At 45.3% G+C, this 23,883-nt stretch overlaps 2 protein-coding genes across 2 annotated transcripts in view; one reads left to right on the forward strand and one right to left on the reverse strand.

Moving 5' to 3' along the window:
* Window positions 1–2,201, reverse strand: part of itch (itchy E3 ubiquitin protein ligase) — a 32,533-nt gene extending 30,332 nt beyond the window's left edge. Inside the window, 1 exon segment of the mRNA NM_001079269.1 lies at window positions 2,126–2,201. The gene's annotated coding sequence lies outside the window, so the exon portion shown is untranslated.
* A 6,295-nt stretch (window positions 2,202–8,496) lies between these two features.
* On the forward strand, window positions 8,497–23,575 carry ahcy (adenosylhomocysteinase). The gene is given in 10 exon segments (NM_001044429.1): window positions 8,497–8,546; window positions 15,376–15,566; window positions 16,033–16,108; window positions 17,043–17,195; window positions 17,373–17,485; window positions 17,580–17,787; window positions 19,614–19,701; window positions 19,904–20,021; window positions 20,329–20,523; window positions 22,671–23,575. Coding segments are annotated over 10 exon segments (1,302 nt in total). The 5' UTR covers window positions 8,497–8,518; the 3' UTR covers window positions 22,803–23,575.
* Window positions 23,576–23,883: the final 308 nt, after the last annotated feature.

The raw sequence follows: 23,883 nt of genomic DNA on the forward strand, positions 1-23,883 counted from the left end.
TGTAACAATGGCCCCTTTATTGGAGCTCCCTATAGATCCTATCACTTCTCTGTCCGAGTTTGAAATGAAGAGTGGGCGTGTCCTAACTGGTCCCTGCCAGAAGCACAGTAGGAGGGGGAGAGCCAATCACAGCCCTGCACTCACACAAGCACAGACAGGCTTCAGTTCCCTATCAGGTCAGCCTAGCTGCTGATTGGTTCCTATCCCACAGTGCAGGGTACGGAGGGCCGCCGGCTCCCCAGCTCATCCAGAGAATTCAGCCAGCAGGAAGTGGAACAGATGGGCGGGGCTAGTGGGGTTTTTGTGGAATTTCTCAATAAATTAGTCAGAAACACAACTTTTTTTAAGCACAATCCTTCTATATCTAGAGGAGTATAATTCCCTGGTACATTCATAATTTTTATAGGATATGTCTCCTTTAATTACTTCTTTTTACATACTATTATCTATCATCTCCTCCATTTAATCAGTTTCTTCTCATATAGAATTGAGTAATGACCATGTTGTCATTTGTAGGCAAATGACTGGGTGAGCAAGGGGGAGGCCACAGACACTTGGGCCCACCGGGAGTTTTCCTGGTATCCTGGTGGCCCAGTCCGACACTGGACCCATACACAGGCCAGCTTTACAGTATGGCAATCGAATAAGGTAAATGTAATTCAGTGATCCAATCCCTAACGGTGTATATGACACATATGAATCATGATACATTGTTCAGCTGGTATGAGATCCCCTTTAGCATATGGCATATGGGCAAACTGGGTATCAGTAGATGGAAGAATGTGCCAACTAACACCAACTAATAGACTTGCAGCAGCCAGTGATATAAGAAACATTAATGGACACCACAGATATACCCTTTCTCTATACAAGGATGTAACACAAGTGGTGGGTCACTATATACTGAGCAATGGCACATAACACAAGTTGTGGGTCACTATATACTGAGCAATGGCACATAACACAAGTTGTGGGTCACTATATACTGAGCAATGGCACATAACACAAGTTGTGGGTCACTATATACTGATCAATGGAACATAACACAAGTTGTGGGTCACTATATACTGAGCAATGGCACATAACACAAGTTGTGGGTCACTATATACTGATCAATGGAACATAACACAAGTTGTGGGTCACTATATACTGAGCAATGGCACATAACACAAGTTGTGGGTCACTATATACTGAGCAATGGAACATAACACAAGTTGTGGGTCACTATATACTGAGCAATGGCACATAACACAAGTGGTGGGACACTATATACTGAGCAATGGCACATAACACAAGTGGTGGGACACTATATACTGAGCAATGGCACATAACACAAGTGGTGGGACACTATATAATGAGCAATGGCACATAACACAAGTTGTGGGTCACTATATACTGAGCAATGGCACATAACACAAGTTGTGGGTCACTATATACTGAGCAATGGCACATAACACAAGTGGTGGGACACTATATACTGAGCAATGGCACATAACACAAGTGGTGGGACACTATATACTGAGCAATGGCACATAACACAAGTTGTGGGTCACTATATACTGGGCAATGGCACATAACACAAGTTGTGGGTCACTATATACTGATCAATGGCACATAACACAAGTTGTGGGACACTATATACTGAGCAATGGCACATAACACAAGTTGTGGGTCACTATATACTGAGCAATGGCACATAACACAAGTTGTTGGTCACTATATACTGAGCAATGGCACATAACACAAGGCAGGACAATAAAGTAGGTGACAAACTGAGAAAGGTTCTAAACTCCCTGGAATCAATCTGTATCCCCAGAGCAGCACACTTACACTACATAAAGGGAAAAAGTGTTAGCAGCGCAATAGAATACCAAGGACTGGCAACGTTTCGGCCACTCCTGTGTCCTTAATCAAACCAGTAACTATAAGAAGGCACAAAAGTGTACCAAATCGAGCCATAGAATAGAGCACTTACCTAGCGCATAATATAACCCACAGATTGAGCCGCTAAAGCCACACTGCCTACACATTACATCACAAGCAGTTACAACGTCACTCGGCGCACTTAGAACCCATCTCCAGCGGAGGCGAAACTTGAGTGCAAACAGCCATTAGCGCTACTTACCGAGCCAGGGATGAGCCTGACACAGCACAGCCGGGGACAGGAACAAACTGTCACCCCCCCAAAACCACTCTCACTCCTCCGCCCCCCGTAAAATGGCAACTGCCGGTGAAGGGAGGAAACAGCAAGTAGGGTAAATAGCGCGCATGCGCAACAGGCTAAGGCGGCGCAGCCAGTCACAGGACAATAAAGCTTCGCGGAAGGGGGAAAAAAATGACTGCGCATGCGTATCGGATAATCTCCAAGCTGCTTGTACGCATGCGTGCGGGCAGCCAGTAAGCTGTAGCTTCTTGGTAGTAGGGAACTTATCAAGGACCATTATTGGGTTATAGTACAGGAAACAAGCTCTGTATATAAACGATAAAGTTTGCCCCCCTCAATGAGCATAAGCGCAAACCAACATAAAATACCCACATTTTTACTCCCCTTGTGTGACTACGCAGGAAGGTGGGTCTTGCTAGGTTGGACTTGATGGATGTGATTTCTATGATACAAGCTGAAAGCAGGGCTCTAATTATAGGGGGACGCCCTGCTGCTGCCCAGTGGAACTTTGACTGCAATAAATGTTTATAGACAATGTCTTGTTCCCCAAGGTTAAGGGCCCAATGATGTGGCTGTGGGGCCCAATAACCAGTCGGTCCGCTACTGGGAAGCTCATGTAGGAGCTAGCTCGTATAATGTAGTAAATAGATCCAAAGATAAACAGCTGCTGCTTCTCTATAATAAGCAGGCTGTAGAAATAGTTCCGTTAGTTGATGTGCAAGGTCGCCAAGCGAGTGGATCTTCTTCCGATATTCCCAACTACAGTTGGGCGAAATTGGGCTAATTTGTTTGTTTGGTCCTGGGGCCAAAGATCGAATAACGACAGCAGGTATAGGCACCGTCAGAAGGGGAACTCATCGGCGCATCGCCAAGCAAGCGGATCTTCTCCCTCACCTACGGGTGGGCAATATTGGGCTAATTTGGTTGTTTGGCCCTGGGGCCAAAGATCGAATAACGACGGCAGGTATAGGCACCGTCAGAAGGGGAACTCATCGGTGCATCGCCAAGCAAGTGGATCTTCTCCCGATTTCCACACCTACGGGTGGGCGATATTGGGCTAATTCGGTTGTTTGGTCCTGGGGCCAAAGATTGAATAACGACAGCAGGTATAGGCACCGTCAGAGGGGGAACTCATCGGCGCATCGCCAAGCAAGTGGATCTTCTCCCGATTTCCACACCTACGGGTGGGCGATATTGGGCTAATTCGGTTGTTTGGTCCTGGGGCCAAAGATTGAATAACGACAGCAGGTATAGGCACCGTCAGAGGGGGAACTCATCGGCGCATCGCCAAGCAAGTGGATCTTCTCCCAATATCCTCACCTACGGGTGGGCAATATTGGGCTAATTTGGTTGTTTGGCCCTGGGGCCAAAGATTGAATAACGAGGGCAGGTATGGGCACCGTCAGAAGGGGACCGCATCACCAAGCAAGCGGATCTTCTCCCAATATCCTCACCTACGGGTGGGCAATATTGGGCTAATTCAGTTGTTTGGCCCTGGGGCCAAATGCTCGAATTACAATGATGGCTACAGGTGCCATTGGTTCAGGGACTGCATCAACTAACCAATGCATTCCCCGATCCGACTGAAAAATCAAACCTGCCCAGTCGAGATCTGCCCAATTTCAGGCTAGAAATTGTGAAGGATATATACCCAATACTGTGTGCATAGGCTAACTGATGTTTTGTAAAATGTCTATTTTACTTTCCCAAACGACGCTTTCCTTGCTCAGATGACTATAACCAACATCCTGCACCTGCGACCCAAATCTTGCAGATATGTAAACAATATGCTGCCTCAGCTGTCTCAACTGCCTAGTAACAAGAACGCTCCTCTACGAGTGCCAGTGCCCTGCAGCATAGAACTCGAAGAAGGCACACAAGACCCAAAGGCCTACCCCCCCCCAGGACTTGTGCAAATATTGCTTTAATGCTTAGCTCTGCAAGCTAAACCCCCCCCCCCCACCCTGAGTATAAAATCCCCTGCGTGAAAACAATAAACTGAAGAAGTTTCTTACTACTGAACTTGTGTCAGTGTGATTCTTCCGGTTTGAACCCTTATCTGTACACACAATTTGGGTGGGAATAGATATCCTTAGGACTAAAGGTCACCATACATGGGCCGATTGTAGCTGCCGATATAAGTCCCTTGGACCAATTTGGCAGCTTATCGGCCCGTGTAGGGGCAGGAACGAGGGGCCTTCCCTGACCGATATCTGGCCTGAAATCGTCCAGATATTGATTGGCCAGGTTAGAAAATTCAGTCGGATCGGGGACCGCATGGGCTCATTGATGCCGTCCCCAAACCGACTGCCCCATTGCCGCCATTAGAATTCGTTCGTTTGGCCCTACATGTTACCCGATATCGCCCACCCGTAGGTCCAGATTCATTAAAGTACGATATTTTCGAATCCGAAAACCTTTCTGATTGTGACACTTCAGTGCATGATTGGAAGTCTCCCATAGGACTCAATGGCACTCTGCAGCTCCAACCCGGCCCAAGGAAAGTCTCCCATAGGGCTCAATGTCACTCTGCAGCTCCAACCCGGCCCAAGGAAAGTCTCCCATAGGGCTCAATGGCACTCTGCAGCTCCAACCTGGCCCAAGGAAAGTCTCCCATAGGGCTCAATGGCACTCTGCAGCTCTAACCTGGCCCAAGGAAAGTCTCCCATAGGGCTCAATGGCACTCTGCAGCTCCAACCTGGCCCAAGGAAAGTCTCCCATAGGGCTCAATGGCACTCTGCAGCTCTAACCTGGCCCAAGGAAAGTCTCCCATAGGGCTCAATGGCACTCTGCAGCTCCAACCCAGCCCAAGGAAAGTCTCCCATAGGGCTCAATGGCACTCTGCAGCTCCAACCCGGCCCAAGGAAAGTCTCCCATAGGGCTCAATGGCACTCTGCAGCTCCAACCCGGCCCAAGGAAAGTCTCCCATAGGGCTCAATGGCACTCTGCAGCTCCAACCCGGCCCAAGGAAAGTCTCCCATAGGGCTCAATGGCACTCTGCAGCTCCAACCCGGCCCAAGGAAAGTCTCCCATAGGGCTCAATGGCACTCTGCAGATCCAACCCGGCCCAAGGAAAGCCTCCCATAGGGCTCAATGGCACTCTGCAGCTCTAACCCGGCCCAAGGAAAGTCTCCCATAGGGCTCAATGGCACTCTGCAGCTCCAACCCAGCCCAAGGAAAGCCTCCCATAGGACTCAATGGCACTCTGCAGCTCCAACCCGGCCCAAGGAAAGTCTCCCATAGGGCTCAATGGCACTCTGCAGCTCTAACCTGGCCCAAGGAAAGTCTCCCATAGGGCTCAATGGCACTCTGCAGCTCCAACCTGGCCCAAGGAAAGTCTCCCATAGGGCTCAATGGCACTCTGCAGCTCTAACCTGGCCCAAGGAAAGTCTCCCATAGGGCTCAATGGCACTCTGCAGCTCCAACCCAGCCCAAGGAAAGTCTCCCATAGGGCTCAATGGCACTCTGCAGCTCCAACCCGGCCCAAGGAAAGTCTCCCATAGGGCTCAATGGCACTCTGCAGCTCCAACCCGGCCCAAGGAAAGTCTCCCATAGGGCTCAATGGCACTCTGCAGCTCCAACCCGGCCCAAGGAAAGTCTCCCATAGGGCTCAATGGCACTCTGCAGCTCCAACCCGGCCCAAGGAAAGTCTCCCATAGGGCTCAATGGCACTCTGCAGATCCAACCCGGCCCAAGGAAAGCCTCCCATAGGGCTCAATGGCACTCTGCAGCTCTAACCCGGCCCAAGGAAAGTCTCCCATAGGGCTCAATGGCACTCTGCAGCTCCAACCCAGCCCAAGGAAAGCCTCCCATAGGACTCAATGGCACTCTGCAGCTCCAACCCGGCCCAAGGAAAGTCTCCCATAGGGCTCAATGGCACTCTGCAGCTCCAACCCGGCCCAAGGAAAGCCTCCCATAGGGCTCAATGGCACTCTGCAGCTCCAACCCGGCCCAAGGAAAGTCTCCCATAGGGCTCAATGGCACTCTGCAGCTCCAACCTGGCCCAAGGAAAGTCTCCCATAGGGCTCAATGGCACTCTGCAGCTCTAACCTGGCCCAAGGAAAGTCTCCCATAGGGCTCAATGGCACTCTGCAGCTCCAACCCAGCCCAAGGAAAGTCTCCCATAGGGCTCAATGGCACTCTGCAGCTCCAACCCGGCCCAAGGAAAGTCTCCCATAGGGCTCAATGGCACTCTGCAGCTCCAACCCGGCCCAAGGAAAGTCTCCCATAGGGCTCAATGGCACTCTGCAGCTCCAACCCGGCCCAAGGAAAGTCTCCCATAGGGCTCAATGGCACTCTGCAGCTCCAACCCGGCCCAAGGAAAGTCTCCCATAGGGCTCAATGGCACTCTGCAGATCCAACCCGGCCCAAGGAAAGCCTCCCATAGGGCTCAATGGCACTCTGCAGCTCTAACCCGGCCCAAGGAAAGTCTCCCATAGGGCTCAATGGCACTCTGCAGCTCCAACCCAGCCCAAGGAAAGCCTCCCATAGGACTCAATGGCACTCTGCAGCTCCAACCCGGCCCAAGGAAAGTCTCCCATAGGGCTCAATGGCACTCTGCAGCTCCAACCCGGCCCAAGGAAAGCCTCCCATAGGGCTCAATGGCACTCTGCAGCTCCAACCCGGCCCAAGGAAAGTCTCCCATAGGGCTCAATGGCACTCTGCAGCTCCAACCCGGCCCAAGGAAAGTCTCCCATAGGGCTCAATGGCACTCTGCAGCTCCAACCCGGCCCAAGGCAAGTCTCCCATAGGGCTCAATGGCACTCTGCAGCTCCAACCTGGCCCAAGGAAAGTCTCCCATAGGGCTCAATGGCACTCTGCAGCTCCAACCTGGCCCAAGGAAAGTCACGATACCAAAGCTTGAATGAATCTGAAACTTTCATTCTCATTGCGACAAATACGATTTTGTCGCACAAATTGTCGCAAAGTAAGAAAAAGTTGTAAAAGAGCAAAAGTTGTAAACTTTAGAAAAAATACGAATTTTTTGTATTCGGACCTGTCGTAGTTTAATGAATGTGCCCCCTAGTGTATCATACTTCCTAACTGACCGCTTTCTGCAGGACAATCCTAACTTTTGCCACCCAGCCCATTGTCCCAGGTTCTTGTTCTACTGTTGGCCTGACACAGATCTCTCGGTCTTAGGTGAGACTGTGAAATCACCCTCTGTCTCATTTAAAGACAGGAGGCTGGGGAGCACTCTTGGAGCTAGGGTTGCCATCTTTTCTGAGACATCCCAGCCAGTAGGGAATGCTGATGTTAGGGGTGGGGCGGTGCCATTCACATTATTAAATGGGTAACATCCTGACAGACAAATTTGGAGGTCCATCTGTACCATATGAACAGGGTCGGACTAGGGGGTGCAAGGCCAACCGGGGCTCCCGCCCCAGGGGCCCTGCAGGTGCCCCTGCCGGCCGTGTCCCCTAACTCCCCCCGCAGGGCCCCTACCAGACGCCCTCCCCAAGCGCGTATAAAATTAACATGTCAGGGAGGAACAATTGGGCAGGGGGAGCGCCGGAAAGGGTCGGACTGGGCCACCGGGATTTTTCCCCGCGGCCCAGTCCGACCCTGCATATGAATCAACCAGGGAAAGTTCCATTAAATCACATTACAAGTAGTGATAGATTCCGGGGTGTCAGCAGGTGACAAAACACCACCTGTCCCATTAGGGGGAAGACACACAGAGATACTAGCAGCAGCTACTTTTTCAGGGCTACTAAACTCCAGAAAATCCCCTGCCATAGACAATACTGAGAATTACCTCTGCTAAAACACACAGAGACCATTTTCAGTAAATGATCAGCATTGTCTATTTTAGTAGCCACGACAAGTAGCTGCTACTAGTAGCTCCATGTGTCTTCACCCATAGTGTAAGGCTTCAGACTAAACCAAGTTTATTAATGGCGCCCCCTGGTTATATAACTAAGGATAACACCACTAACAAGCCATAAAGTTGGAACTGCATTTATCCCTGAACGCTCTGTACCCAGAATGCCCTCAGCTCGGTATAACGCTCCGTTAATAATGATTAATTATCAGCAGAGCAGCAGATCTCCGGGCACCTTTGCCCACACGCTACATTGCGTCATCCGCTGCCAAAGTTCACTTTACTGAGGCCAATTGCATGATGAAGGAAAGAGACGCCATTCATTCGCTAAACACGCCCCCTTTGTTTGTGATTGGCTACTCTGCTTAGCTGTCAAGCGGCGGGGAAGCCGCTGATACGAGTCAGGCGCACTGCGCCCCGCCTCTTTACTGCCCTATAAGGTGCAGAGCGGGTTATTCTTAAAGGGGACGCAGCAGCCCGCCCACTCTTCTTCTCCTGGCTCTTACCGTGAGATCTCCCTCCTCTTCACCATGTCTGACAAACTGTCCTACAAAGTCGGTAAGGAGGGAAAATCTTCGCGGGGGGCGTCTTGCTGCAACTTGATGTAGGGGGGCTGGGTGCTGCTGGGTTGTTTTTAGATGAATCAGTGCCCAGCCTGGCTGTAATTGCCCCTGCATGGCCAAAGCATGGACCAATGGGGGGGGGGGGAGGCATTATATCTTGCCTAGCCATAATAATAATAATTTTCTATATCTGAGGGGTATAAAAGGGGGTATTTATTGGCCATACACAGCTTAGTTGGTGTTAATGGGGCAGCTGTCAGATGTTGCCCCTAGCTGTGATGATTGGGGGTAGGTGTTATGTCATTATGCCTGGCACAGGGTCTGATTGGTGCACAGAGAGGGCAGATCAGTTGCCTTGGTTTAACCCTATTATTATTATTATTATTATTATTATTATTATTATTAATAACCCTGGGCCAAAAGGTGTGTAAATAGCTGGCACTGTGGTGCTAATTGTTAGTACATAGGTAATATTATTTCATGCCATTCAACCCTCCTATATAGCTGACAACTATGGGGGGCATTTGTAATTGTGTTATAATACATGTGTACTGCATCTATCATCTGTGTATTTTGGCAGCTTTTGCTCATTAAATTAGAAATGGCATTGCTTCTTCACTGTGTGTTCTAATGACAGTAAAACCTTAATAAATGTCATTTATACCCAGTAAATCCTAATGTTCCTGCACACACACTAATTGCTTTATATAACTGTCCCCTGTACATGTGTCGATCTGCAGCACTGCGAGTGCCCCGGGGCCACGGATCTCATAATCTCAGCATGGCTTTGCTCAGCCTCATTCTAATTGCAGGCAGTTCTTTTGCCCAAATCAGCAAACTCCAGGCTGCTGGGAGTTGTAGTTCAGGGAGGGGAGTGCCGTGCTGCTGTGGAGCGGTTGGCGGAACTACAAATTCCAGCTGTCAGTGCTCCATGGCTGCTTCCGTAAGCTGCCACATGTTGTAACAGGAGATTTGCAGAGTTCCATAGAGCAGGCGGAAGATATTGCAGCATGTAACATCTCTTCTGTATAGGGGGGCAGTGACTGTTGGTCAGGTTTTGGAGGTGCAGCATAAACCTTAATTGATATAAAATCTGTGAATGTACATTTGTGGTGTGTACGTAATGCTGCTTCTATAATAAACACTCTTATACACTTATTTGGAAGTGCTGAGTTAGAATGAAATCTCTAATACACTTTAATGAAGGATTAGAAGTCTGTTTTCTGATGAAAGCTTTGGGGCCATCACCCCCAAACTTACAGACCCCCCCCCCCATCATGCACTAGAAATCTTCAAATTGTATTGCGTAAGTTCTCCTTAAATAGGATCTGTATTCTGATGGAAGGAGGAGCTAAAAAGAAAAATGGCTGCCCTCCAGCAGTTTTTACCTGATGTTAAGTCAGGGCTGGGAAATCCTGATAGAGACATGGGAATTCTACAAGCTGCTCTTGCATATCACATGTATTTTAGCATAACTGTTCAAGGCGATAGTGATAAGGACAACAAAAGCATAACTACAACTCCCATAATCCATAAGCATAGCATTCAGGGTCAAGGTATCCCTATGTTTACTTTTTTACATTGTACAGTACAGTCATGCAAGTAGTTCTGCAACATCTGGGGACCCATGGTTATGGCTTTAATGCTGATGCTGCTACTTGTAACTGGCCAGAAAGGGGTTCCATTGTTTCCTATGATGCGGGTAGTATATTGTCCCCCCTCTTCCTATTAAATCAGCCACAAACCTACCTCCCTCCCTCCCTCCCTGACATAAGCCCTACACAGACATGTTAACAATCTGCCACCCATTGAACTGGGAGTTGATCACAATGGTTTTGGTTTTTGACATGTCTACTTTACCAACTTAGAGACTAGATAGTACAGGTATGGGATCTGTTATCCAGAATGCTCGGGACCTGGGGTTTTCCGGATAAGGGATTTTTCCGTAATTTGGTTCTCCATAACTTAAGTTTGTTAAAAATAATTTAACCATGAAATAAACCCAATAGGGCTGTTCTGCCCCCAATAAGGGATAATTATATCTTAGTTGGGATCAAGTACAGGTACTGTTTTATTATTACAGAGAAAAGGGAATCATTTAACCATTAAATAACCCCAATAGGACTGTTCTGCCCCCAATAAGGGGTAATTATATCTTAGTTGGGATCAAGTACAGATACTGTTTTATTATTACAGAGAAAAGGGAATCATTTAACCATTAAATAAACCCAATAGGGCTGTTCTGCCCCCAATAAGGGGTAATTATATCTTAGTTGGGATCAAGTACAGGTACTGTTTTATTATTACAGAGAAAAGGGAATCATTTAACCATTAAATAAACCCAATAGGGCTGTTCTGCCCCCAATAAGGGGTAATTATATCTTAGTTGGGATCAAGTACAGGTACTGTTTTATTATTACAGAGAAAAGGGAATCATTTAACCATTAAATAAACCCAATAGGGCTGTTCTGCCCCCAATAAGGGGTAATTATATCTTAGTTGGGATCAAGTACATGTACTGTTTTATTATTACAGAGAAAAGGGAATCATTTTTAAAAATAATAATTATTTTCTTATAATGGAGTCTATGGGAGATGGCCATAATTTGTAACTTTTTGGATAACGAGTTTTCGGATAATGGATCCCATACCTGTACAATCCAAGGATTTCATTTGTAATCTTCATAAGTTATTTCTTCTTTATTGAGAGGGTTTCTGCTTAGCAAAGCGGTATGGTATCTCCCACCTGTGCACGTGTGCATTTTGTGCCCTGGCTGTTTATTCATGGGGCGGGTTAGGGCTGTAGTGGGTTCTTCTATTCCAGGTCCTGGTATACAGGTGTTTGAGTTAGGTATCGCGCAGATAAACAACAAAAGGCCGGGATGTTTGGCTTCATTTTAGGCCATGGAAAATTAACTTTGGCAGTGAGTTCTGCCTACATAGTAGCTGAGGTCGGAAAAGGCACATAATCATAAAGTTCAACCTTTATCTCTTTGGAGTCCTGAGTAGTTATATCAGTAACCTTTGCATTTTGCTTGCAAAAAGACATCTAACCCCTTCTTGACAATATCTACCGTTAGTTATTCTTATCAGCACACAGTGTGCACCTTGTCTTTAGACTGTGACCCATAAGTAGCACCACAAGCAATGCTTCTGTATAAGCACGTACGCAGTGAGGGTCATTTATTAACACTGGGCACATTAGCCCATGGGCAGTAACCCATGGCAACCAATCAAGTTGTTGCATTCATTGTTTTACGTGCTGCTAGCTTAAAAAAATAAGCCAATCACTGGTTGCTATGGGTTACTGCCCATAGGCAAATTTGCCCACTGTTGATAAATAAGCCCTAGTGACTCTTCTTGCACTTTGTTAAGGGGCCGCAGTATATTTTGGCTTTTTATTATGCTGTAGATAGCAGAATTCTAAGACAGTTTGGAAGTCTTCATTTTAAAGTTTTGTTGATTTTGGAGTTCTTTATATGTTTGTTCTGCAGCGCTTAGTTTTGGAAATGAACCTGTAAACTAGTTTCTGGGGATAAATTCCCCTAGAAACCAGAAAATTATTTAAAATCAAAGTAGGTAAGGGCTAGTCTAAGTCTGTGACCCTGACTGCAGGCTTGGATAAGGCAGAATAAGGATAAGAAATCAACAGAACAAATTATGAAGACCTCCTGAAATGCTGCTTAGCCAACTATAACATATTAAAAAGGTGAACTTACCCTTTAGCTTGTGCTCTATAAAGAGGGTTCGATGACCGTTTTGAACAGGTAGGAAAAGCAACCATTAATTAAAAGTAAATGTACAGGTATGGGGCCTGATATCCAGAATGCTCAGGACCTGGGGTTTTCCGGATAAGGGATCTGTCTAATTTGGATATCCATACCTTTTAAGTTTACTAAAAATTAATGAAAACATGAAATAAACCCAATAGGGCTGTTCTGCCCCCAATAAGGGGTAATTATATCTTAGTTGGGATCAAGTACAGGTACTGTTTTATTATTACAGAGAAAAGGGAATCATTTAACCATTAAATAAACCCAATAGGGCTGTTCTGCCCCCAGTAAGGGGTAATTATATCTTAGTTGGGATCAAGTACAGGTACTGTTTTATTATTACAGAGAAAAGGGAATCATTTAACCATTAAATAAACCCAATAGGGCTGTTCTGCCCCCAATAAGGGGTAATTATATCTTAGTTGGGATCAAGTACAGGTACTGTTTTATTATTACAGAGAAAAGGGAATCATTTAACCATTAAATAAACCCAATAGGGCTGTTCTGCCCCCAATAAGGGGTAATTATATCTTAGTTGGGATCAAGTACAGGTACTGTTTTATTATTACAGAGAAAAGGGAATCATTTAACCATTAAATAAACCCAATAGGACTGTTCTGCCCCCAATAAGGGGTAATTATATCTTAGTTGGGATCAAGTACAGGTACTGTTTTATTATTACAGAGAAAAGGGAATTAATTCATTAAAATGAAGTCTATTGGAGATGGCCTTCCTGTAAATCAGAGCTTTCTGGATAACAGGTTTATGGATATTGGATCCCATGTCTGTAGTTTGTTTGAAAGGGGAACTGTGAAACTGAAAAGAAATAGCAACAAGTTTAGATATTTTTGGATTAATTTGTGGCCTATTTTTTTTTTTTTTTCGGTTGCAGCAAATATGCTGAGTCACTGGCAGACTTTCCGTACTCTAATTGGCTGATTTCAGCATGAGTCGGCAATTTGCAGTGCACTTCTGACACACAGCATCGTTGGGATGCCTGCAGTAGGAACAAATCAGGGCCCAGACTGGCAATCTGTGGGTTCAGGCAAATGCCAGAGGGGCTGCTGTAAGATGCCATAGACAGTCACTATTTATTGGGCTGGGGGGGCTGTTTGGGCCTCTGGGTACTTGGAATGCCAGGACCCAGGCCCAGACTGGCAATCTGTGGGTTCAGGCAAATGCCAGAGGGGCTGCTGTAAGATGCCATAGACAGTCACTATTTATTGGGCTGGGGGGGGGGGGATGGTGTTTGGGCTTCTGTGTAATTAAAATGCCCTGACCTGGAAAAAGTACCCCCTTCTTTAAAATATGAGGATATAATTCTATTCGGAGCTCCATTATGTGTATAAAACTATGGACATGGAACTTTGTATCCTAATCGTACAATAGGGGAAGCATTACGCCCCATATCAGTGATCCCCAACCAGTGGCTCGGTAGGAACATGTTGCTCCCAGGGGCCTCAAAGTAGGTGCTCATTTTTGAATCTCTGCTTGGGGCAAGTTTTAGTTGTATAATGCCAAACAGAGCCTTATATAGGCTGCCAGGCCTCATAGGGGCTACCAAATAGCCAATCACAGCTCTTATTTGGCACCCCAGGAACCTTTTTCATGCTTGTGTTTCTCCTCAACTCTTTCCATGTGGCTCACTTGTATAAAAGGTTGGGGACCTCTGCCCTATATAAATAACACAGCTTTGTATTGCCCCTGTTTTAGTTTTGATCAGTTTAAAAGCCACCCCAATACGCATTTGGGTAGCTGCATTTAACCTCTTGTAGCAGTCAAATGGTAAGGGTAAATCCAGGGTGCCTGAGCTTTTGCCAGAGAAAGTGCAACCCAAGGGAGGAGGAGTCAAGCTGTAGCCCAGCCCACAGGCTCCTTAATATGGCTGCTGCCATGGTAATTTAAGAGGCAATAAAATTCCTTTTTTTGTGAGTCTCCCTTTTAATCCAACATAGTATTTATACAGCCAAGCATGGCTTTTCACTAATTCCCAAAAGTAACGCATATGTCTGGCTGCTTTACAAGCTCCTGATTTATTCACTAGAAGCAAAAGATAGCACAGCTCAGGTTCCCTTTACTGACTCCTTTTAAAATGAACACATGCTTTGGACTTGGCTGCTTCACCGTACTGCCAAGTGTATTTTATATATTGGCCCCTTTTGTAATGACTTGTTTTAAACGTTTTAATGTATGTCTGTGAGTAATATATAATATATTGTTCGGTCCAGCCTTTTGGACATTGCTGGTTACAATCTTGCTGCTTGGAGGAGTCTTTGTGCTGTCTACTTACGTTATGTCAACTGCGGACTGATGGAAACTGACCTGGCACAGCGAGCCGGCGGCCATGTTTGGGGAGCTCAGTGAGCTCAGTTCATCAGGCATATTGCTCTCAAAAGGGCTGCTCTTTTTGTGCAAGATAGTATTCCTGGGGGCACCACAGTTTGCAAGAGATAACCCAGCTGCAAAGGGCTTCCCAATGGTGACTCCTGTTGTTGCCCGATGGAAAGCCATTTCGTAGCAGTTAGTCGCCTTCGATTAGCAGAGATCTATCACGGGTGACTGAACCGCTCAGTGGGTTCTTACCCTTTAGAAGTTATACCTGCTGCCATATTGTTTCCCACAAACTCTTAAGGCGAGGTCACCAAGCAAGCGAATCTTCTCCTGATATGCCCACCTACGTGTGGCCGATATCTGGTTAATTTGATTGTTTGGTCCCAGAGCCAATGAATCGGATTAAAACCGCAGGCAAAGGCGCTGTCGGTTCTGGACAGATATCGATTGGGCAGGTTTGATTTTTCCATTGGATCAGGGACCGCATTGGCTTGTTGATGCGGTCCCTGGTCCAATGGAAAAATCAAACCTGCCCAATTTCAGTCCACAAGTCAGTCGAAGAGACTCGTCAATGGTGCCCATACACTGCAGTAAGTTGTTGTCTAAAGGGCCAATATTGGCAGCTGAAATCCCCCATGTATGGGCACCTTTAGTATAGTATAATTGCAAAATTTGTTGGATGACATGTGGACCTTTAACAGTGTATTGTGTCTCCCATCAGCTGACATCAGCCTGGCCGAATGGGGCAGAAAGGCCATCGAAATTGCTGAGAATGAAATGCCCGGACTGATGAAGATGAGGGAGATGTACTCGGAATCCAAGCCCTTGAAAGGAGCCAGGATTGCGGGGTGCCTGCATATGACCCTCCAGACTGCTGTCCTTATCGAGACCCTGACTGCACTAGGAGCTGAGGTACTGTCTCCGTGTCCGTCTATAGTGACCTTCTAGCGGCCAATGGCTGCCCATCTGTTCCAGTGATCACTTTAACTGGTGATTCCCCTTCATAGTATGTTATAGAATTTCCTATTCCTAGCAACTTTGCAATTGGTTTTCATTAGATTTTTATAGCTTTTGAAATATTTGCCTTCATCTTCTCTCTCCAGCTTTTAAATGGGGGTCACTGACCCCAGCAGCCAAAAATTGTTGCTCTGTAAAGCTACAATTGTATTGCTTTTGTTAACTTTTTGTTACTTCTCTTTCAATGTAGGCCCTGTCCTATTCATCTTCCCTATTCCACCCTCTCTTTCAAACCACTGCCTGGTTGCTAGGTTAAATAAGACCCTTGCAACCAGATAACTGCTGAAGCTCCGAACTAGAAAGTGGCTTAAAAAACTGGCTAGGGAGAAACCATATCTGTAACCCTTTTCATCATTTCTAGGTCCAATGGTCCAGCTGCAACATCTTCTCTACACAGGATCATGCTGCTGCAGCCATTGCCAAGACTGGAGTCCCCGGTGAGTGTACCCCATAGGGTATTTCTGTTACCTGCCATGTCAACTCAGTAGAGCAAGGGGAGCAGAACTTCTATGTTTTATTGGGATAATGTTGCCCCTTGTACTAATCTTCTTGCCTCTCTGTGACTCAGCTTAGACTGAAAATTGTGCTGAACCGGGACGTAGAATTGTAATTGTGTATAGTGTTCTATACTGCTGGTAATATACTGCAGTTGTAGGTAGGAAGAGTGGGGGCTCCAGGCCCAGACTGGCAATCTGTGGGTTCAGGCAAATGCCAGAGGGGCTGCTGTAAGATGCCATAGACAGTCACTATTTATTGGGCTGGGGGGGCTGTTTGGGCCTCTGGGTACTTGGAATGCCAGGACCCAGGCCCAGACTGGCAATCTGTGGGTTCAGGCAAATGCCAGAGGGGCTGCTGTAAGATGCCATAAACAGTCACTATTTATTGGGCTGGGGGGCTGTTTGGGCCTCTGTGTACTTGAAATGCCAGGGTCTATTTTGAATCCCAGTCCAGACCTGGATAGTAGGAGTAGTATGTTTGTGTGTGTCTGTATATTGGGTGTGAATGGTATGGAAAGACAGTGGCTCTCATACAAGTGAGGTGACCAGTAATAAATGAAGACAGAAGTGAAGAGGTGCAGTGATGTCAAGGGTTGACAAGTCCCAGAGTGCAGTTGTGTTGTAGTAGGTTGCAGTAGTCTAGGTGGGATAGGATAAGGGCATGAATAAGTATTTAGTTGAGAGAAAGGGATGGGTCTTGGCAGGAGTCAGGTAACCAGTGTGCTGAATTGTCAGGTTTGATGAGTATAAGGGGGATGTAGCTTTGAGTAGAAAGATGAACCATTCTGTGTTTTTGTAAGTTCGGTTTAAGATGATGCTTGTTCCAGAAGATTTATATGTATATGTATTTAAGACTCCATGTTTGCTCCCACAGTATACGCCTGGAAGGGTGAGACGGACGAGGAGTACATTTGGTGCATCGATCAGACCCTGTACTTCAAAGATGGCAAACCCCTCAACATGATCCTGGATGATGGTGGAGACCTGACCAATCTGGTTCACACCAAGTATCCCCAGCTACTGAAAGGTCAGCACCCAGAATCCAGGCTGTTTCTACAGATGCTCTAAAAGCCTATATCAGTGGCAATTTCCTGGTGAAGGAAGTGTAATTTGCCCTTGAATTTTAAAAACCTTCCACTAGGGAGCAGCAGTGGAACAACTGATGTACAATATCTAATGGCTGTTATCATTGTCTCCCATACAGGCATTAAAGGAATCTCTGAAGAGACCACCACTGGCGTGCACAACCTCTACAAAATGAAGGCTAGCGGGACGCTGCAGGTTCCAGCCATTAATGTGAACGACTCTGTTACCAAGGTAATTCCCCGGAGCAAAATAGGCTGAATGTAAGTGTTCACTATGCATTAGTAAAGGCCATTTTCCCAACCTGAGACTCCTCTCTCTCAACCAGAGTAAGTTTGATAACCTGTACGGATGCAGAGAGTCGCTAATTGATGGCATTAAGCGGGCCACTGACGTTATGATCGCTGGCAAGGTAGCCGTTGTAGCCGGATATGGTGATGTCGGTAAGGGATGCGCACAAGCACTGAGAGCCTTCGGAGCCCGTGTCATCATCACTGAAATTGATCCAATCAATGCACTTCAGGCTGCTATGGAAGGTGAGCTAGTGCTACTGAAATGTAGGTATATATAATGTTGGTAATTTACAGCACATAATATATACTTTGTGATCTCCCTATAATTTACCCTATTTGTTTTGCTCAGTTTGCCTTTAGACCAATAACCCACACCAACCAGTGATCTGTTTACTAGCATAAACCCTGCTACCACCCCCTTCTCTTAAATAGAAGGTTAGTAAAAGTCAGAACCAGGTTTTGCCAAACACCAATACAAAATCAGAAGTCATGGAATGGAAGGTTAGGATAATCATTAGCTATATGGCAGCGGGAGAGTGGGCCTATTTGCATTGTATGCCATAAATACAGTGGTATACTTACACATATCAATAGGACCGAAAAATCAATAACTTCCTACCATCTGATTATCGTGTGTCCTGTTGAAATAGATAAAGCACTATTGATTAGCTTACTATGGGGCCAAAGTCCATTCCAAAAGACAAGGGGGTAGATAATAGGAAAGCTTTCCTTAGATCTCTGGCTTTTACTGGATACTTTTATACAGGGCTGTGGAGTTGGTACATAAAGGGAGGAGTAGGAAGATGTATGGTACCTCTGACTCCTCTTTTTAAAGGAACAGAAGCACCAAAAAATGAGTATAAAAGTAATTTATGTATTATGTTCTGTTGCCCTGTAATGGTAAAAGTTGTGTTTGTTTCAAACCCATACTGTACTATAGTTTATATAAACAAAGCTGCTGTGTAGCCATGGAGGTAGCTTTTCAAATTGGGGGGGCGGGGGAGAAAAGGCCTAGGTTACATAGCAGATACAGTTGCATAGATTCCCATTGTATTCTACATCTGCTACCTAACCTGTACCTTTTTTTTTATCACAATTTAAAATTTATTATGTGTCTGAGTTTTGCCAATTTCAGCTTCCCAAAATTGCTTGCGACTCCTCAGCTCTACTTTTATACAATAAGTATGAAAAACCTTGAACAAAATATATCTTCCCCCATCTTTGACATGAATGTCATATTGTGGGCACTAGGTGGTGCTAAAGAGCAGCATTTCAGGCTTCAGTATGATGGTGCTGTACTGGAGCGCAAGATAAACTGTGCCTTGTAATATTGGCTGAAGAGTTTAGCATGTGTTCCTGCATTGCTCCGTAGTTGCACACATACCCGTGACTGTTTGTACTCTGTAACTTGGTGTCAAAGTAAATGACCGGTAGCCTCAGCCAGACGTTAATGGATAACCCGTTTTAGCTCACTGTTTGACCAAGCGTGCAGACATACTGTATCTGTTTCAGACCAAGTGTTATAACTGAAGTTTAAACCCCTAATGCATCTGCTTGCCCCCCCCTCCATCTTACTGTGGTTTATTTCCACCTCCTCCTACAAAAGGCAATGAGGGCCATTTTTTTTTTTCATTTATATATTGTTATTTTTCTAGCACTCCAGTTTGGCATTTCAGCAGCTGGTTGCTAGGGTCTTGTTTACCTTAGTGACCCACCCTATTTGAAAGCTGGAAAGATGTAGAAGAGAGAGGCAAATCATTAATTATAAACTATTAATTAAATAAGACCAGTTGCAAAGTTGCCAGGAATAGAATATTCTATAATATACTAAAGGTTAACTTAACCTTAAGGCCTGTTGATATTTACTACCCTTGACACCAGAGGCATGACCCGTTACTCTGGTAAATATAGCAGTCCTGCCTTGCTTTATGGCAGCCATTCTGTATTATAAGATCAGCATACACTTTCAGCCAAGCGTTGGCTTTTCTGCTCTACGGGATTGGGGTGCTGCTAGATATTGTAATTCTTAGTGTTTGCCAAACTCTCTCTTCTGATCTTTTTGCCCCCAGGATATGAAGTGACTACAATGGAAGAAGCCAGCAAAGAAGGAAATATCTTTGTGACCACTACTGGATGTACAGATATCGTAGAGGGCAGGTAAATACTGTTTATACTGTATCTATACGTGTAATAATGTTATTTTCCTCTGTGTGCCACACTTCCCTGTCAGATAACATGGCACAAGATCTGAGCAGAGCAAGAGGAGAAGACTTGGCTCAGGGTAATGGGGAAACTGTACTTGCATTCAGCCTGTTAGTGGCACGTGTGCTAATCTGAATTTATCTCTAAATCCTTCCAGCCATTTTGAAAACATGAAAGATGATTCCATCGTCTGCAACATTGGCCATTTTGATTGTGAACTGGACGTGAAGTGGCTGAACGACAACGCTGTGAAGAAAGTCAATATCAAACCCCAGGTAGCAATTGGTTTGTACAAAAGCAAACTCCCAGAATCCTCCTCTAATCCTTCCATGAACAGTATTGGGATATCCGTATCCTCCCCAAGGATAAGCCCATTCTGTTGGCATATATACCTTGTATGTTCTGTCGTCTAAGGGGCAATTCCCCTTCAAGCAGCATTTACTGCTCACCTCTTAAAAAGCAAACACCTTATTGGTTGCTATGGGTTACTGCCCCTGGCCTAGTGCCTTTTATTACTAACCCCCATATATATGTTACAGATCTGAAGTATAGGGTTAATGTTTATATCTAATTTCCTTACAGGTGGATCGCTATCTGCTGAAGAATGGCCGCCACATCATTCTGCTCGCTGAGGGCCGCCTGGTGAATTTGGGGTGCGCCATGGGGCACCCCAGCTTTGTCATGAGCAATTCATTTACAAATCAGGTGATGGCTCAGATTGAGCTGTGGACCAATAACGACAAGTATCCTGTCGGCGTATATTTCCTGCCAAAGAAGGTGAGAGGGGGGATTATATGGCTCTGTGGGGGCTATTTTGCTTCCTTTGTTGTTAGAGGCATCCAGTGAAGAACGGGAGGTGTCTCATAAGCGAAAGGGATTTAATGGGATGCCAGCCTGCGGAGCTGCGATTAATGGGGAGAAGTGATTTCCATCATTTTATTGGCCCTTTTGCGCTGTGTATTTCTCCCAGAATTCATTACAAAGAGCAGGTGAAAGTCAGGGTTCATAACAGGTAGCTGCTTAATTGGGGGGCCCCCTACCTCTGCCGGGAATGACTTTGATACGCCGCTAAGGAGGGTAACGAATAGGCCAGCATCTGGATCTTGTGTAGGAAAAGCTCCAGTCATTAATCAGAAAACTTTAAAGGGGAAGGAGAAAGCTTAAAGAAATGGGATTATGAAAACAATAAAGGGATAGTCTCGCCAGCTGTAGTCCGGGCCTATTTAGCGGGTCTATTCATTTATTATTTTTTATGTTTTTGTCCTGGCAGAATAGTTATTCTCTGTGTCTTATTAGTTTGGGGGGCTTTCTGCATGCATCTAATATAACATGATTTTCGAGGCGCCATACAAATATGCCTTAGGTTTAAAGGTGGCTGATCACAAAAACCTGTATTTATTTCTTCTGCATGGCTTTAAAGGGGTGGGTCCCTTTGTGTTAACTTTATAGTGTTATAGAATGAACCACTGATTGCAACTTTGCATTTGGTCTTCATTATGTATCTTATAGTTTGTGTTTTTTTTTTAATTGCCTTCCCTTTTCTGCATTTTCTAAGTTTCCAATGGGGGTCACCGACCCCAGCAGACTGAAATCTATTGATCTGTGAGCTTACAATTGTATTGTTATTGTTACTTTTCAATCCTTATCTTTCTATTTAGTCTCTTTCCTATTCATATTTCAGTCTCTCCTTCAAATGTCTGCTTGGTTGCTAAGGTAACAAGACCCTAGCAACCAGATAGCTGCTTAAATTTCAAAAGGGCAAACTGCTAAACAAAAAGCAAAATGTTGCCTCTTCCAGATTCTCAGAATATCAACGTCTATGTCATACTAAAGGTTAATTTTAACCCCTTCAGTGACTTGCACAGATAATGGCAGATAATTCTAGAGAAAGAACGGCCACTAAACCCAATGCCTTAAATCCTTCTCCAAACCATTACACATCAGTCCTCCTTAAGGAAACGGGATTTTCTAGCGCTATTGTGTTGCCTCTTTTGATCATGAATCGCCTGCACGTCCCCGGCGCGGGCTAAAGATGTATTTGTGTAGTTTTCTCTTTGAAGCCGACGGGGCCCCCCCCCCATATGCTCAGGTGTGCGGGTTCCTATATGATCTGATTTATTAGGAGGCTGTGTTAATGGTTTGTGCTTTAAAAAGAAACCCCTGCGTCGGAGAATGAGACTGTAAGGGTGATCGACCGTTGACTGATTGGTTACTAGAGAGACTAACCTCATGCAAAGGGGAAATCTGACGTGTTCTTGGCAAGCTTTCCAGCTTGTACTTTGTTTCAGCCATGTTGTGTTAGAGTGGGGCAGGACTAATATATTGTTTAACCATCTTAAAGGGAAACTCTGGCTTCTGAACCCAAATTTGCTAAACATAGAAACCCCTACTATACCTATCACTGTAATCTGTTCCTTCAAAAAGTAGGAATAAATACCATTTTTATATGCTGAAATCCAGCTGCAAAACTGTTCTCTTTCTGCATCATTTGAAATCCTGGCAGGGGAGGAGGGACTAAAACATTCATGTTACAAATTGTAACACTTTTTCCACAGCTTACAGACAGCATGCAGAAACTACATAACCCACAATGCATTGCACTGTGGTGTTTCTTTCCTCACTGACATGTGTGCAGGGGATTGTGGGATTGGGAGGAGGCAGGCTGAGGACAATCGACTACTGTTATATTTTATTTCTCAAAAATAGTCAGCCAGATCAGCAGGGGAACAGGGGGTGGGGCTTAGGGAACTGTTCCCAACCATATTACATTAAACATCATGAAAAGGCTGCATATTTTTAATGTATATTGTCAATTTGCTTGAAAGTTGATAAGCTCTCACCTGCCACAGCTCATAGAATTTACAGTCACCATAGATCCTACATAGTTGAGATCTCTCTAAACCTTCTCCCTTGTATCTGTGCAGTTGGATGAGGCCGTAGCAGCTGCCCACCTCGACAAACTGGGAGTCAAGCTCACCAAGCTGACAGACAAACAAGCCAAGTATCTTGGGTTGGAGAAAGAAGGGCCTTTCAAACCCGATCACTACCGATACTAAGGATCCACAGACCCACAACCCCGGAACATATGAGTATTCTGCATCCAAAGCAACTATTACCCGGAGCCGACGGCCTCTCCTCCTAAAGCCTGGAATTTACTGGCACCCAAAAGTCAAGCTGAGCTGCTAAATCTGGTAGATTTGGATCTGTATATGGGTTTTTTTTCCACACCTTAATGAAAAAAATGTGCCTCCTCGTGTAACTAGACTGTTCCTCACTACTACACCCTCTCTGCAAAGCCAGTGAGTGATCGGTGCAAGTAGAGGTCAGGGCGCTGATGGGAGTTGTAGTTCAGTTTTAGAAAAACGGTTTCGGGAGCGCCAAACTACGATACCCGTCATCCTCAGGTGCCACTCAACAAGATCTCAATGGAAGATTGATCTGCAACATGCGGGTATCTAGAGGTTCTTTGCATACCCCCAGCCAATCTGTTATTGTTGGCTTTCCAGCTTTTTCTCTACTTTTTTTGTTGACTTTATCTATTGTTTTTTTCGGTCAAAAGGCTTTATTTTACCAAATTTTCTCCTTATTGTATCAAGCAACTCCCAGTATTGCCTCTTGCCTACCTCGGCCTGCTATTGTATTTCCCATTGGCCTTTCCTGTGACGCTTCCATTTTTTCCAGCAAGAGCCATTTTTTTCCAGTGGAAATTTGCCCTTCAGCAACCTCTACCTTGTATTTAGATTCATCCTTTTCAATGTTTGAAGTTAAAAGTTTGTACCCAGTTTTGAGACGGAGGTATACAGCAGTCTTTGGTAACAACAATAAAAAACAAAACAAAAAATGACTCTTCAGTTTGTAGTGTATTATTGATGCATTTGGAACCCCAAGCTACACATTCGTTACGGCTATGTTACTTGTAGATACTTTTGTCCTGGTAGGTAATGCCTTCTTGTTTTCGGGGTGACCTGCAGTTGATGGGAAAGGATGTAAAAGGGCAATATTTACTGATATATATATATATTCCAGTTTGGTGAGATTCTTTAATAGGCCACTTAATATGATATAAACTGTCTGTTGGTTACGTATTCATTCCTGGCTTGTACCTTTAACCACAGGTTTGGGCCAATCCACTCACCA

This window comes from Xenopus tropicalis, chromosome 10 (genome assembly GCF_000004195.4).
Source record: "Xenopus tropicalis strain Nigerian chromosome 10, UCB_Xtro_10.0, whole genome shotgun sequence".
Taxonomy (NCBI): domain Eukaryota; kingdom Metazoa; phylum Chordata; class Amphibia; order Anura; family Pipidae; genus Xenopus; species Xenopus tropicalis.